Source organism: Crinia signifera, chromosome 2 (genome assembly GCF_055691185.1).
Source record: "Crinia signifera chromosome 2, ASM5569118v1, whole genome shotgun sequence".
Classification (NCBI taxonomy): Eukaryota; Metazoa; Chordata; class Amphibia; order Anura; family Myobatrachidae; genus Crinia; species Crinia signifera.
This window is the reverse complement of record NC_139218.1, coordinates 268443223-268460567: the sequence shown is the minus strand read 5'-3', so window position 1 is coordinate 268460567 and position 17345 is coordinate 268443223. Positions and strand designations below refer to the sequence as shown.

General features: G+C 43.4%; 1 protein-coding gene across 5 annotated transcripts in view; it reads left to right on the top strand.

Annotated features, from left to right (window-relative positions):
- HERC2 (HECT and RLD domain containing E3 ubiquitin protein ligase 2) overlaps positions 1-17345 on the top strand; it is a 212299-nt gene that overhangs the window by 136257 nt on the left and 58697 nt on the right. For all 5 annotated transcript variants that reach the window (XM_083168587.1, XM_083168588.1, XM_083168589.1 and 2 more), the window contains 15 exons: positions 1196-1335; positions 1443-1633; positions 5697-5802; positions 5880-5971; positions 6069-6244; positions 6488-6599; positions 9273-9354; positions 9659-9802; positions 9943-10033; positions 10186-10363; positions 11802-11883; positions 12123-12294; positions 13254-13398; positions 13985-14210; positions 14331-14505. In XM_083168587.1, the coding sequence (XP_083024713.1) occupies positions 1196-1335; positions 1443-1633; positions 5697-5802; positions 5880-5971; positions 6069-6244; positions 6488-6599; positions 9273-9354; positions 9659-9802; positions 9943-10033; positions 10186-10363; positions 11802-11883; positions 12123-12294; positions 13254-13398; positions 13985-14210; positions 14331-14505 (2112 nt within the window). The remainder of the gene's footprint in view (positions 1-1195; positions 1336-1442; positions 1634-5696; positions 5803-5879; positions 5972-6068; positions 6245-6487; positions 6600-9272; positions 9355-9658; positions 9803-9942; positions 10034-10185; positions 10364-11801; positions 11884-12122; positions 12295-13253; positions 13399-13984; positions 14211-14330; positions 14506-17345) is intronic.

The following is a 17345-nucleotide window of genomic DNA, read 5'->3' as shown; positions in this document are numbered from 1 at the left end:
AGGTGGATTAGTTTTACCATTCGCTTAGCTTATTTGGCTGCGTCTGGAGTTATTGTACATTGTACATGCCCGATTTGGTTCCTCTTGGGTGGCTGCCCTTGGGGTTTCTTTAAACTAACTCTGTACTCCGGCTACATAGTTAAGTCAGTACCTTTTATCCATTTCTACAGGTTTGACACCTTTGCAGCCTCTGCTTTGCATTTTTGCCTTGGGGGTCTCTTCTCTCTCCCGCCCGGGAAGATCTGGGTTGTCCCCACTGTAAAGTCTACATTCTAGTGTCCACTGCTGGAGGAAGGAGGAAACAGGATTTTGGTACTCGCCTATGACCTTTTCATACCCCCACTATCCACGTCGGCGTGGAGTTGAGAATAGAAAGTGTGGCGAGCCACCGATCCCGAAGCGTGGCGAGCGCACGCGGATACCTGTGAAGCCCGTGAGGGGACACGGATACCTTTGAAGGTATCTGCGTCCCCTCGCGGGGCTCGCCACGCTTCGGGCTCGGTGGCTCGCTGCGCTCGCCACACTTTCTATTCTTGACTCCACGCCGACGTGGATAGTGGGGGTATGAAAAGGTCATAGGACACGTACCGCCGCCCCTCGCGGGCTCGCTGCGCTCGCCACGCTTCGGGTTGGCGTTGATAGTGGGGGTGGAACAGTGTGAAAAATGACATTTGGGGTGCATTTTACATGATTTCAACTCATGTCCATAATTTCAGTGAAAAATGACATCGCATCGCATCAGATCGCATGCGATCGCATGCGATTTTTAACAAAAATGCATAAAAACACGGTAGCATCGCATCGCATGCCACTACATATGGCATGCGATGGGAGCCGTGATTGTACACAAGTACTTTTTTTTTTTTGGCGGGAGAAATTTTATATTTTTGCTCGTTGAGATTTAGTTTGTGACGTCTGGTTTGTGACGCCCCACTGCTCAGCTAATTTGCAGAGTGGACAATCTGGCATGATCGCTTTAAGTCTAATTTGTGATATTTTTAATAAACTATTGCACACGCCTGCTGTGGCTAACCTTGATATAATAAAACCAGACTGGACAAAGTTAGTAGCACAGTCAAGTGCTCGGTTATACTTTTATGATAGTTCTGGAACCAGTAAGGGCTGTTTACTTATGTTTAATACCGAGTTACTAGATAAAGGTTAAAGTGCTAAAGATATTTATTTTTCTCAACAGCTGTGATGGCTGTCAGATGTTTCCTATTCATGGATCACGATTTAAGTGTCGCGACTGCGATGACTTTGATTTCTGTGAAACCTGCTTCAAGAACCGAAAACATAATACAAGGCATACTTTTGGACGAATAAATGAGCCAGGTAAATAATTAGCAGCATCTTGTTTCCGTGTTAATGATTTAATGTGTAATTAAATGTGATTTAGTGTATTGTAATCCTCAATGTTTGTTAATATTTTTGTAAAACAGGTCAGTCTCCCGTGTTCTGTGGACGCTCTGGCAAACAGCTAAAACGAAGGCATAGCGGTCAGAGGGGCATGTTGGTAGATGATTGGTCCAGGATTGTGAAAAATTTGAACGTTTCCTCCTCCTCAAATCAAGCATCACGTCTTATTGATGGCAGTGATCAGTGCTGGCAGTCTTCTGGATCCCAAGGAAAGGTAATTTAAGCGACCAAGATTCTAAAAATCCTTATGCATGTTCTCCTTCAACCTATTTTACCAATGCAAAAAACATATATTTAGGTAGATTTATACTGTCAAATGTAGAAAATTTTCTTACTTTTATCTATTTGAATGTTTTAAGTTTTTAGATTTTATGATGGCTTTAGAATTGTCTGCTTAGAAACTTGCCTAGAGTATAGCCATGCAATACATGAATCTGTTTGCAGAAACTGCATTTAGTATTACAAACATGATTATGATTCATCACACAGCGCTCTATTGTATTGTTAGTATATTTACCAAGTCCGTAACTAGGTGGACCGGTGGCTTACAGAAAGAGCAGGGCTCTGAGTGTGTCCTAGTTGTTGCCCAATAGTCCTTGCACCTGGCTAACAGGATACCGGAGATGGCACAATACATCCACCATTGCTGCTGCAGTGCTGCCGGAAGAGTCCTTTTGATGCTACAGATGTGCACCACTATCATGCATGTGCTCAGGCACAGGGCACTGTATATATGCTCCTGTTACAGCTCTGGTATTTACAGAAGAGCAGCATTTTTAAGGCCAATTATTTTCAAGGGACATGATTTATGTGTATTTTTTTTTCATCCAGTAAGGGGCACAGGAGTTCACGCTGGTTATGAAAGGTGTGGTAGCAGAGCGTGCACCAAAGGGTTACAAAAAATGTACCTAGCATGCTCCCTATCTGTCCTATACCCCACCCCCTGACCCTGGGTCACAAAACTTTTTCGCCAAGGCAGGAGCAGGCACCCCTATTGCGGGCTGTTAGACAGCCTTGGGTTACAGCTGAGCTGTGGACGGGCGGGCACTCTATTGAGTCACCTGATGCGCAGCTCCCTGACCTGGCGACTGCCAGGGCACAGCCAGTAACTGGGCTGGGGACTTCCACCACGTGCCCTTCGCATCGGCAGCAGACACCCACCAGCCTCGCTCCATCCTTAGGCAGGTAAGCAGCCACTCCCTGCACGCAGGCAGCCACGTCTGGTGGCGATCCCCTCCTGCGCATGGCAGATGGCAGGGAGGCAGGCAAGGTGCGGGTCTGGACTTATTTCACCCTTCCGCTAGACAACCAGGGACCGTTATTCAGGATATGTCCTGTATGTGTTGCGCCTGAGAGTGAGTGAATGACAGCCTGTTGTCCCTCCCCCACCCCTTAGGGACGTGCTTGGAGCTTGCTAACTGCACGCCCCAGGTGATCTGGCTCCTCCCTGTCTCTCTCCCTCAGAGGCCATCTTGAGCACATGCTGGGTACAGAGACGGAGGCTGCATGGGTTTCTCCCTTATACCTTACTCTCGGGCTTGGTTTATAATAGCTAGTCTCCTCTCCTGCTGCTGGCTGGGCAGTTGAGTATTGCTATTCTCTCCTTTCCTAAGGTACTTGAAAGTTGAGTGTCTCTGTGTATAGTATTTTTTTTTTATACTTATTCTCCTCTTCAGCTTGCTGAATTGTTGAGTATCTCAGCCCTGACTAAATTGCTTTGCAACTCTGTGTGTGTGTGTGTGTGTGTGTGTGTGTGTGTGTGTGTGTGTGTGTGTGTAAGGCTGCAAGTGTACTAGTGGTCCTTTAGGTTTCCCTATATAGGAACACGTCCAACACTAGCTGCTGCAAGTGGGCAGACAAATTGGAAAGGGGGCTGTCGGATGGCACTAGTCACTACTGGCTCATGCACAGAACATACAGAAGGCAAGTGTATATCTAGGAGAGACTGCAGTTTATTCCGGGGTGCTCGCCTCTAAGGTCTAAGCCTCTACTGTAGCAGCCATCTGCGCCTTGTGGCTCAGGTCATGGTGTGTGGATAACAATTCCAATAAAGCTTTGTGTAGGCTCTTCTCTTTCACGGAGATACCCTTTTTGGCCCTTAGTTAGATAAAATTTTTACCACTTTGGCGGCTTTAAATCCGCATTCTTGCCCTCTGCAGTGCCTCTGCGGCCAAAGACTAAGTTTTGGTCCTTTCGGCCCTTAGGGAAGAGTTAAAGGCCAGCCTTCCTCTAGATTTCCCTCAGTCCCTTCAGGTGGGTGGAGCAGCATATCCCAGCTCTCTTTGCGGTGTTCATCCCAGGTGTCCTGAAATGGGAGGCAGACTTTCTCAGTGGCCAGGACATCAACGTGGGCGAATGGGAACTGCGTCCAGACTTGTTCACTTGGCTGACGTCTCCGTGGGGAGTACTGGACATAGATCTGTTGGCGTCCAGGCACAACTTCAAGGTTCCCCTTTACGGCTCAAGGACAAGGTGTATCCCAGGGCCTTTCTGGTAGACTCTCTCACGGCTCCATGGCAGTTTCCCCTTGTCTATGCATTTTCCCCATTTCAAGTTCTACTTTGTCTTCTTCGAAAGTTCAAGAAGGAGGGGGAACACAATGATTCTGATGGCCCCAGATTGGCCATGTCGAGGGTAGCACTTCTTCTTCTAAGACTGCCTCTGCATCCAGATCTCCTCACCCAATGTCCATTCCTACACCCAGACCTGAGCCTCTTGGCTTTGACGGAATGGCTCTTGAAATATCCCTATTGAGGGATAAGGGTTTCCCACCAGAGGTTATTCATATTATGTTCCATGCCAGGAAACCTTTGTCAGCATGAATCTACTATAAAGTCTGGAAGACTTATTTCTCTTCATGTTCTACCCGAGGTTTTTAACCCAACCTTTTTTGCCTTTCTTGCCTACTGGCGAAGCTTCAAGCAGGCCTCGATTTGGTTTTGCGTCAGTCATCTTTGAAATAGCAGGTGTCAACCTTGTCGGTCCGGTTTCAAAGAAAACTGGCTATTCCAGATGTTTCGACGTTTATCCAAGGGGTCCTTCATGTCTATTCTCCAGTGGTCCCGCCGGTAGTTCCGTGGGATCTCTTCCTGGTTCCCCGCGTGCTTCTCCATTTGAACCTTTGGAGAAGATGGATCTAAAGTGTTTGTCCTGTAAGGTTGCTTTTCTCTTGGCCATTTCCTCTGCAGGAGGGGTGTTGGACCTCAGTGCGTTATTGTGGTGACCTCCCTTTCTAGTATTTCTGTGTACTGTGTACCAAACTGGATTTTCTACCTAAGTTGGTATATAAATTTCACCTTAACCAGGAGATTGTAGTTCCCTCTGTTCCTGGGACCTCTGAGGCTTGTCTTGATGTACGGTAGTCTGTGTGTTCATTTATTTATGCAGGACTAAGACTACTCGTAAATCAGACTTTGTTAGTTTTCGATGATGTCAATAAATGGGGCTGGCCTGGTTCCAAACATTCCTTGGTGAGATGGCTTCAGTTGACTGTACATCAAGCTTGTCTTTCTGCGCAACTCACTCCTTCGTGGAGACCCAAGGCACATTCTACCAGGTCTGTGAGTACTTCCTGGACAGCTATTCGCAGTGCCTTGGCGGAACTGCTCTGTAGGGCAGCTACTTGGTCCTCCTCACAGACCTTTGTCAAATGTTACACTTTTGATACCTTTGAATCGGCAGATGCACAAATTGGTAGACATGTTCTTTCCGCAGTCCTGGAGCGTCCCCCACCCTTGAGTGGACAACTTTAGAACATCCCAGCGTAAACTCCTGTGCCCCCTACTGGACAAAAAAGAAAATAGGTTGTATGGTCTTACCTTGATAAATACCTTTCTTTGAGACCATTGGGGGCACAGGACGCCCTCCAGGACGCACCTGGTTGTGGATTTTCCTACGTAGGGAAGTGCCTGTTAGACGGCCTGTAATGCTCTGTGTGCGTATATGGACTTCTTTCTTCTCTGGCTCTACTCCTACCTTGGGCTTGCTAACAAAACTGGTGACCCAGGGTCAGGGGGCGGGGTATAGTGGAGAGGGGAGGCAGGGAGCATGCTGGGTACATTTTTTGTAACCCTTTGGTGCACGCTCTTCTACCTCGCCTCTCATACCCAGCGTGAACTCCTGTACCCCCTATGGACTCAAAGAAAGGGATTTATCAAGGTAAGACCATAAATCCTATTTTTAGTTTTCTCACTTCTGTGAGAATTTGTGTTTTCTGCTCTGAAACTATACATCTCAACAAGTATAACTTTCTTAATATTTTATCTCCCACTCCGTAGCACTGGATCAGGCTGGATATGTTTCCAGATGTACTGGTGCATAGATTGATGATGATTGTGGACCCAGCAGACAGCAGTTACATGCCCTCTCTAGTGGTTGTATCAGGTATGAGCAATCCTAATCCTTAGGCATTTGTTACTTATGAGTTCCTTACCATTGGTAACAATCTTACCTATTTTTAGGTGGCAATTCGCTCAATAATCTAATCGAGCTAAAAACAATCAACATAAACCCTACTGACATGAGTGTGCTGCTTCTCAGTGACTGCACAGAGGTAGGTGCTGATGTAACCGCCCTTTTTTCTTGTTTATGTGTGGGTTCAATCTCTGATGCTGAGCTGTAATGGGTCTTTACCTCTGTATTTTGTGAAGTATCACAGATATATTGAAATCGCAATCAAGCAATGTCGGAGCTCTGGTATTGACTGTAAGATCCATGAACTGAGCATTATTGGGCAGATCCGAGCAGAGGATGAAGATCTGGCGACTGTTCCATTTCTTGCATCAGACAATGAGGAAGAAGACGACGATAAGACCAGCACTGGCAGGTGAGAGCTGCAACAGTAAAGCTTTCTGTCTTTCATATGGGAACGCCTAGAGTTTTCATGGGGATGCCCATAACAAGCTGGGAATTCCCCTGCTCCATGTCAGTGTCTGCGATACTCGCAGAAGACGTTTGCGCTTGGGGTCTGCATCTGCTCAAGCACGTGCAGCCCCCCTGCAATCGGAACATCCGATCACTAATTAATCACCCCCACAGTGTAAGATTGATATTGATTTTTTTTTTTTAGTTTTGTTAGGAAAAAGGCTGTGGCTTGTGAATCTGCAGCAACAATCCGAACCAAGGTGTTTGTGTGGGGTCTGAATGATAAGGATCAGCTGGGAGGATTAAAAGGTTCTAAGGTAAAGTCGTCTTGAGCATTCCCTACTAGCCACAAAGCATGCGTTCAGAAGAGAATCCTAGTTTTTGTCTGTCTGCATCAGTGTCATTTTGTGCCAGCATCTTGTATGAACAGCAATGGTTTGGGCTTATCTGTTGGCATTAAAATTCTACTACGCTTTTCCAGTGGTGATCTCACGAGAGTTGGCTTATAAATTAATACTGTAAGTTTCTCAGAAAGCAGCAGTTTAACCACTTCGGTGGTATGCCCTGAAAATCAGCTGCGCTGCCACAGCGGGCTGTCCCGGAAAAATTTGGGCTTACCACCAGTAGGTAGGTGTGCACCAGTGGTGCCTCCAGCTGTGCACCACTGGCGCACCACCTCTAGGAGCACCATTCCGTTGCTCCCCCCTCATGTCACTCCCCACCTGAGCTCTGTGCTCTGGCGATTGTACGCCGGAGCTCCTCTGCCGTCTCTCCCGCTGCCATTCGCACTGCATCAGTGACCAGGTGGCAGGCCCCGCTCGGGGGGAACAGGAGTTCGGCGCCTGAGTCCCCCCGAGCTCAGGTGTAAGATCGCGGGAACTGGCTGCTGCCCTTCAGTGGTGAGTATTGTTTGTCATGCCCCAGCAAATACCACCACTCATGCTAAAAATGCTAAAAAAATTCTCACAATTTAATAAAGAATATGGTTACTTTCATTGTGATTTAAATATAGTAGCGCTCAAAAGCTGGATATTTTATTTTCCACCATTTAGATTTGGTGGGAAATGTGTAAGAACAGGATTTATTGATGAGGCATGGACTCTCATTGAATCTAGAGCACATTAATGGCATTGCATGACATTCATATTTATATTGGGATACTGGATATACTATATTCTAGAATTGTCCCATCTTTTAGTAAAGGGCTTTTGTGCCTTACCTGCAATAGGTCATTATGGAATTCAATCTTTAAAACCATGATTAGTGTAGGAGCCTTAGATCTTGCATGCCAAGTTAGGGCTTTGTGTGTACGGTGCACCCTAATAAGGTGATCCCACACTTTAATTAAAAAGTGAGTCTCTAAGAAATAAAGGTAGGTGTCCCTCCACCAAGAGGATTTGCTCATCCATGATCATGAAATCCCCTTTGTTTAACAGGCGGACAGAGGATTCGCTCATCCCTGACCAGGGACATTTGGTATTTTGATCAGTTTGAGCACTGGTGGATGAACACCTACCTTTTTATTTCTTAGAGACTCGCATTATGGAATTCTGTTTTGTACCTTCTGGTGCAACTGGTCCTTTTGCGAGTTCCATGGGTTTCCCAGGATATGGCACCTGTCAACAACAATTTGGAATAGGTCGCACCAGTTGTACATGCAGAAATAAAAGGCACTTCAGCAATTATAAATACTTTGTTTTTTTTAATGCAGGAGCTTTAATTAATATGATACATTGTGATATTGTCTCTTTGTAAGGATAATATATATTATGGCCACAAGTGACATGGGGCCAGATGCACCAAGCTTCATAAAGTGATAAAGTGGAGAGAGATTAACAACCAGCCAATCAGCTCCCAACTGCCACATTACAGATTGCTTGAAAAATTAGCTATGGGCTGATTGGATGTTTTTTTTTATCACTCTCCCCTTTATCACTTATTGAAGCTTAGTGCATCTGGCCTATGGAGTAAAACCACCCCTCTGTTATGCAGTGTCTTGTTTGTGGTTCTGGTGCATTCAGTTGTGATCCATGTAACTCCCACTAAAATGCTGCTCTAGCAAACATGTAGTGCTGGAGAGACTATGGGGTGGATTTATCATTGTGAGGCTAATGTTCGTTAAGGGCGCAGGTATTTTTCTCCACTTTTGCGCAGTGAAGCGTACCTGTTTAATGCCCTTATTTACGAATATGTGTGCGCACGTTATGGGAGTGCGTTATCACTGACCTGTGGTGATACGCCTCCTCCCATAACGAAGGGGGAACCTCCGGCCGGCGGTGTCTTCTGCGCATGCGCCGGATACCTTGGTCTCGCGTTGTGTATCCGGCACATGCGCAGTTTTCCGCTTGCTGATCTCCGGCGTCTGCAAATTCAAACTGCGCATGCGCCGGGTAATGTTCGCCGGGGATGTTGTGTACCCGGCGCATGCGCAGTTTGAATTTGCAAACGCCGAACACCAGCAAGCGGCAGGAGAGACCTGCAGCGCCAGATATTTCTGGCGATAAGGACAGCGCCTCAGAGGCGCATAAAGAACTTTGATAAATCAGGTATGCAATAAGCGCCCTGTACTGAAAAAAGTACATGCGCTATCTCTCCGCCCCCGCACCGCCGCCGATATTTTACCTGTCAAGCAGGTTTGATAAATGAGGGGAAGCGCTATCCCCTGCTTTAGCGCAGGGGGATAGCGCAAAAACCCCTCTGCGCACAATCGTAAATCTACCCCTATTACACTGTTCAAACAATCTACTGCACAGTTACATATTTGAAACAGTGCTAGGTTTATTGGCTTTTGAAGACCATTAACCCTAGTGTGAGTTTGCCCATGTGGGAGGAAATATGATTTGTAAGATCCACCGGAACTGCTGTCTAGGATGTATTAAATATTCTCTGTAAAAAGCTGTGTTATGTGTGCACCATAGGAAGGTTAATAAATTAGCGACATAGACACCAGGCTTATTGTTGTAAAATAATCGGCTGTTTTTATCCTGCAGATCAAAGTTCCTTCGTTTTCTGAGACACTATCCGCTCTTAATGTTGTACAGGTGGCTGGTGGTTCCAAAAGTCTCTTTGCAGGTACGGTATTTTAGTACAGTGATCCCTTCTTGACCATACTCATTGTTTTTTTTTTTTTTTTAATTCATTTATATTTATCTCAGATACCTTTTATTTTTCCTGTCCCTGCATTAACGTCTCGCAGGGTCAGAATCCACTTACTTTTGTTCCTGGCCCCTTCTGTTCATGAAAAGGGCCTGTACACCACAATGAAAACATTTGTGCAACACATTTCAATGTCACTGCACCTTTTTATGTCCGTTTGCACTATGAAGTTTAACAATGTTGCCTTTGATTACTTTGTCATTTTGTTCTTTTTTTACAGTGACCGCTGAGGGCAAAGTGTATGCATGTGGCGAGGCTACAAATGGTAGATTGGGTTTAGGTTTATCCAGTGGCACAGTGCCTATTCCCCGGCAAATGACCGCTCTCAGTAACTACGTTGTGAAGAAAGTTGCTGTTCATTCAGGTACACAGAAACGTGGCATGACAAAAGTCTAATCAAATCTACATTATTGCACATGGGAACATCATTATTCCTACAGTACAGGACTTAGTTGGACTCTAACCTTACAGAAGGTTTTGTGATTGATCTGAAATGTGTTTTAGGTGGACGACATGCAATGGCTTTGACTGTGGATGGCAAAATTTTCTCCTGGGGAGAAGGAGATGATGGCAAACTTGGTCACTTCAGCAGAATGTGAGCATATTCAGCATTTTTATTTTCATAGTATAGAAATTGTGGAGCTGTGAACGTCAAATAAGAATAAAGGAACTTTGCGTACTTTTAAATTTTGCTTCATTTGCTACAATATAATGCCCATTTAAGTACAAAATATTGCTTTTCTTTAGGAACTGTGACAAACCACGTCTTGTGGAAGCTCTGAAAAGCAAACGCATTCGAGACATTGCCTGTGGCAGTTCCCATAGCGCTGCTATTACATCTAGCGGTGAGCTGTACACGTGGGGGCTAGGAGAATATGGCAGACTGGGGCATGGCGACAATACAACTCAGCTGAAACCCAAAATGGTAAGACTTGTTTATAGAATCTATCATTAGATTTACATATGAATATTTTAGCAGTGAAGGTGGTCGATTCTAAACAATGTCGCGGCACAAATCATACATTAGTGGCTCATGGTAAGGTTTGGCTCATAGCCTAGTAATGGCAAACTGCTGACAGGCACTAATCCTGACGTGATATGCGCTCAAGTAAAAACTCTGAGGTAAAGCTTCATGTCCTGCATTGTGTATGGCCACTTTATGTCAGGTATGGAAAACATTACAGAAACCCCAGTTTGATTTTGTAGTACAGTTGAAGGCATTCTCAATAGGCCAGTGCAATTTAACCTCTGGAGGTGGGCGTGTTTGTTCGGGGCTGCGGTTGCTGCCCTATAACTTAGGGTTTCCCCCCCTTATTTACTGAGATGTTGTCATCCGCTAGTCATCCAGAATAAGGTCCTCTGTCTGGAACTCTCTTGGTTATAGCTGTGCAAATAGCATTCCCTTGACAATCATGAACAACAGAACAGATGTCCTTTGGGAGCCATTAGAGGCTTTATTAGTATCTGTAATGAGGCTATTTTGATCTTACAAGAATAATTTATTTTGCCTGATCCCGAGCAGCTCTAGAAAAATGTGCTGCTCTGTTACAAAGCTGGATTTGTTGACATTGGATTATTGCCATAATCTCTTGTCATCATAATAAAGAGCCTACAATTATTAATGAACAGACCTGAATATGATTGGAGAAAAACATGAAATCCCTTTCTCTGAAGCCAATTAGAGTACATGGATGTCGAGCTCTTTACATTCTGTCTCCTTTTAAGTTCAAGAAGTAGTTTGTAAGAGAAGTTCATCCTTTTTCATTTTGTTGTTTAACGCCATTCTTCCGAGTTTTTTTTCTCCCCAGGTCTTTTTCCCTATCTGCCTCTCTCCATTTCCCCCTAATCCCCCCACCCCAGTTCACTTTACCCACGTAGCTTTATTCCTTACCACTTATCTATCTCCTCCATCACCCCATTTTTTATTTATTTTTTAACAGTTTCTTATATAGCACACACCTATTCTGCAGCGCTTTTACAGAGAATAGTTGAACATTCACATCAGTCCCTGCCCCAGTGGAGCTTACAATGTATATACCCTACCACATGTACACACAGACAATCTAGGGTTAATTTGGTTGGGAGCTAATAAGCCTACCAGTATATTTTTGGATTGTGGGAGGAAAGGAGTTCCCGGAGGAAACCCATACAAGTATGGGGAGAATATACAAACTCTGCTCAGTTAGATGGGAATCCAATCCATGACCTCAGCGCTGTGAGGCAGTAATGCTAACCATTACACCATCCGTACTGCCCCATATCTCCCTTTTTGTGTAGCTCTCTCCTTTCCCCAGTCTGTCTCTTTCCTTTCCCCTACTATATTTGTCTACTACATCATCTAAAAAATGTGCTTACTTTTTCAGGTCAAAGTACTTCTGGGCCATAGAGTCATACAGATTGCATGTGGAAGCAGAGATGCTCAGACACTTGCACTTACAGATGAAGGTACATTCATGTTTAAGAATTCCGAGTTCACTTGCAAGAAAATCTTTCTTAAATGTTTACTCATTTTATTATAAATATGAAGTGACCAAATGAAATTTTATTTTGGCTTTGTAGCTGAGATTTCTGTAAATAATAATAAGCATTCTTTCAGCAAACAATAGCACTTATATATCTAAATATACATATTTCTTTCTATTTTCCCTTTTAATTAAGATTTCATAATATTTGTTTGTTTCTAGGCCTTGTGTTCTCCTGGGGCGATGGAGATTTTGGGAAATTAGGCCGTGGCGGAAGTGAGGGCTGCAATGTCCCTCAGAATATAGAAAGACTGAATGGACAAGGAGTGTGTCAGATCGAATGTGGTGCTCAGTTTTCACTGGCACTAACAAAGTCTGGCGTTGTATGGACATGGTAATGCTGTAATATGTGTACAGGATTTTGTTTTTTGTGTGAAGTTTTCCTCTACATGTAAATGTGTATATAATGGAGCATAATCTGTGGCATTCAGTTTCTATTTCTAGAATGCAAAATAATAATTCCTACTTCTGTCTAAAGCGGGGGTGGCCAAACCTGTCTGTAACATCTACCAACAGGTCATGTTTCTCAGGCAACCTGTGGATCTATAGTAGGAATGAATGCAGCAGGTTTGAAAATGTGACAGTTAATAATGACAACCGCTGTGCACCAGCTAGGTGATTTAGAAAAAGGGGACCGTTGATAGATATCGAGGACCGGTTTGACCAACCCTGGTCTAAAGTCGGTGAGCCTAAATCGCTTTCAGTAATAGTAATACTTTTTACATTTAGAAGTAAGCTGCAGTTCATAATGAAAAAAAAAAAAAACAACAAAAAAAAAACCATTTACCTCCTATAGTTTTATAAAAATTTATTTCCCTATTTGCCAACATGGGCTGTGCAGTTATCAATGTTGGCACCACATGACCCCATAACGATGAACATAACGATGACCTCCTTCACATGTTGCAAATGGCCAGAATGAGGGCCATTGGATGAAACCCAGAGAATACAGTTTAAACAAGCTTTTTGGGGGATTTCTTTTTGGTCTCCATAGATCCCTGTATGCTTCAGGCTGCCTTTGGGGCTAAATGAATAGCCAAAGGTGATCAGTTTAGATGTGATCAATTACATCAACTATTTGAATTTCCCCCTTAATTACGCTTTAGATTTTCTATGACATTGTTTGAAGACTGTTGCAGGTGAGTGAGTTTTTTGTATCCATAAGGAGTATGTGAATTTTTTTAAACAATGATGGTCTGCGAGATAGGCTTCTGTGATGCAGACCAATTTCTTCTCAGCAGTTCCTAACAAGTGCCACAAAGCAGTAGATTCTAATCGTAGTTATTTTTTTAGGGGCAAAGGAGACTACTTTCGCCTGGGTCATGGTACAGATGTCCATGTAAGAAAACCACAGGTTGTTGAAGGGCTTAGAGGAAAAAAGATCATCCATGTGGCTGTCGGAGCGCTCCATTGCCTCGCGGTGACTGATGCAGGACAAGTAAGACACTTCCATAGTTACAGGGTTTTATGTTTCTATCGCTGTTTCTTGGGTTGTGGGAAACCAGGGGGATTTTCCCCTCCACTCAGTACACTGTGAAAACTGAACATCCGTTTTTCCTTTAGATTTACTTCCCATGCACACTACACCTACTACGTAGCAAGTTTTTTTTAAGATACAGATGTGTCCACATACATCGTTGCTGCATACAGTGTAGTGAACCCCATGCAACTCGTGCTAGATCCTTGCGTTATAAGGCACATTATAATTGTAACATGCAATACTAATTTCTGTCCACCAGATGGCACTTTTTCCTAAACTGTAAAGCGCATGCCTCAAATAGCCAACGGACCGTTCCGTGATTTTGTCTTTACTCGGTTTGGGTTTTTCTTTGCAGAATTAGCTTTATTATCTACGGGTTACAACGTAATGATTCCCACTGAGCTCATTTTATGCCTGTTTCAAAGCACCTCCCCAGCCACGCTGCCCTCCGCTCACATTATTGACTCCTGTTACCTAGTAATACTTGGCAGTAATGTTTTCATCCTGTAAAAAAGAAGTGTCTTCTTAATATAGTGTATTTCAGGTTTATGCGTGGGGTGATAATGACCATGGTCAGCAAGGTAATGGAACAACTACAGTAAACAGAAAGCCTACCCTTGTCCATGGATTGGAGGGACAGAAGATAACGCGTGTGGCTTGTGGGTCCTCCCACAGCGTGGCTTGGACAACAGTAGATGTGGCAACGCCTTCGGTCCATGAGCCTGTCCTTTTCCAAACAGCCAGAGATCCATTAGGAGCTTCCTATCTTGGTAACTAGCTTGTGTGTGTGTGTGTGTGTGTGTGTGTGTGTGTGTGCTGAAAAGATGTAAAATGATAATCAAATTGTAAATTCCACAATCTTTAAGACCCTTCCCGTTACCTTTTTACAGGTGTGTCTTCAGATGCAGATTCTTCATCCTCTTCCAGCAACAAAATAAGCGGTGTGAATAACACAAAGCCACATCGCCCATCTCTTGCGAAAATTCTCCTGTCCATTGATGGCAACCTAGCCAAGCAGCAAGCGCTCACCCATATCCTGACTGCATTGCAGATTATGTATGCAAGGTAAGCAGCACATTACTCGTTGATAGATTTCTCAGGCTAATTTGTTTTGTTAAATAAATCTTCTGAGATGGTCTATGTTGATTAATTTGCATTTAACAGAGCTTTTATTGATCAGGAATTCTCTGTCATAGTATCTTGTATATTTAACCAATCCCTCTTGGACTGTATTGTCCCAAAATGCCTAAAAACCTCGACCATCATCCCAGTTCCCAAAAAGAAAGGCCTCCCCAAATGTTTAAATGACTACCGCCCTATTGCGTTAACGTCATTAGTAACCAAATGTATTGAGAAACTGCTTGTAAGACAGATTCAGTCATTCTTGCCGGTAGAATTTGATCCCTTCCAATTTGCATACAGGAAAAACCGTTGCTCTGACGATGCTGTAGCTTCTGTTATGCACTCCACCCTAACGCACTTGGAGCATAAATCAACCTATGTTAGGATTCTTCTGGTTGACTATAGTTCCGCATTTAACACAGTGATCCCAATGTCACTAGTGTCGAAATTATTTGACTTGGGCCTGAGCGGATCTACCTGCAATTGGATCTTTAATTTCCTAACTAACACACCCCAGGTGGTCAGAATGGGGAACACCGTATCTGAGGAGACCATAATTCAGACCGGAGTGCCGCAGGGATGTGTCCTCAGTCCCCTACTATACTTGCTGTTTACCCACGACTGCATATCGTCCTCTGACTCTGTCAAGATTGTGAAATTTGCTGACGATATAGCAGTTGTGGGGTTGATTAGTGAGGATGATGAAACCCACTACAGAAAAGAAATAGCGAGACTGGTAGCCTGGAGTGAGGGAAACAACCTAGTGTTAAATGAGGGAAAAACTAAAGAATTAGTGATTGATTTTAGGAGAAAGTTAGTGGTGCCGAAGAAACCAGTGTGTATAAACGAGGCAGATGTTGAAATTATGGAGTCAGTCAAGTTTCTGGGACTTCAGGTCTCAGCCAATTTGTCATGGTCTGGCAATGTTCACACTCAGACAAAGAAATCCCAACAGCGTCTCTTTTTTCTGAGGCGTTTAAAAGCGGCCGGTGTGAGCAAGCCCACCATGACAAACTTCTATAGATGCTCGATAGAAAGTATTTTGACCTTCGGCATTATCGTCTGGTTCGGCAATTGCACGGTTAGGGAGCGCTCAAAACTAGAACGCATTGTAAAGGCCGCTGGCAAAATTATAGGAGTCCAACTGCCAACCATACTGGAGCTCTATAATTCTAGAATTTTAAAGCGTACTAAAAATATTTTAGCCGATTCCAGTCACCCGTTTTTTAGTTCATTCGAGCAATTACCTTCGCTAAAAAGGTTCAGAACCATGAGGGCACGTACTAGATGCTTGCACAACAGTTTCCTTCCATCAGCAGTGCGTATGTTGAATGTTTGAAGTGATGTTTGATTTTATGTATCCCTTAAGTATTTTTCTTCCCTTTTTATATGTATTATACGGATATTGCTTTTACTGTACTGGTATTTATGTACTACACAATTTGAGAGTTCTTCTCCCGCTGTTGATGACAATAAAAATTGACTTGACTTGACTTGTATGGAATTCATTTCCATCTCCTACTGCACATTGTAACAATTGTACCCCAAAGAAATCTGTTCAGGATACAATGTTTGAACTTCAGAAGCATTGCAATCAATATAAGGTTCTCACCTACATATTGTGAGGCTTACTGATTTGGGATTAGAATTTAGTTGATCCTGTTTAATGTACCAATGTCTTTATGCTCAACTTTATTTGCAATCATTTTGAATTTTAACGCTCTTTTTAAAAGCCTTATTTTTTTTCACCTCTATCTACAGTATATACCATTTTAAGAGTTTATTTCTTTTTGAACTTTGCAAAGGTTACTTTAAATGCTAGGACCGGGACATAGAGGCAGCCGATTTTAGCGGCCAAGAATAAGTCTAGATTTATTCTACGACTTATTTCTGGAAATCGGCCAATGTAATGGAGTGTGTCTGTAATGCTCTAAATGCAAATCAGATCTCACTATTTTTAGAGCAGGAAGCATCCGATTTTCTTTTGTCTTCTCTTTAAGACCATTTAGAATGTGTTGTATAGAAAAGCAGTTGCAGGCCTGGAAAGTCTCGCACAATACAGTTGTATAAGTTGGCAGTTTTGTGGATGAGTTGTGTTTGGCAATGTTTAAATTCACTGACATACAAAAATTATTTCTAACCTTTAAAAATGCAAAATCTATTTTAATCTGTCAAAGTAGCTCTATGTACTGTACAAGTAGTTTTTTGCACTGTTTAGCTGGAAACACTATCAGAATATTTTTCATGATGATAAAATCGCAATTACTTACAGTATATAGGCATTCTAGGTACTTCTTTACTTTCACGGCGCCAGCATGGCGCCGCGCTACTTCCGGGTTACGCTCGCCACAAACTAAGTAAAATAAACGAAGTTAACGCCATGCCAACATGGATAGTTCATACCTCCACTATCCATGTTGGCATGGAGTTGATTTTAATTAGCGTGGCGAGCGTAGCGAGCCACCGAGCCCGCAGCGTGGGTGAGTGAAGCGAGCCCCGCAAGGGGACTCTGACGCGCGGCGCCATGCTGGCGCCGTGAAAGTAAAGAAGTACCGCATTCTATATCATTTTAATTAGCAAAAGCTGCTTGTGTATCTAATTTGCATCCAGATGTGTACAACATGCATTTAACAGGAAAAAATATGTACAGTATATGAGCTATTTTGTCAAATCAAAATATATTTAGCTTTTTCAAGGTTAGAAATCATTTTTAAAAGGTTTATTTATTACAAATCTGCTCTTATTTTGTACTTGTAAGTTAACTGCCGATAATAACTTATCCA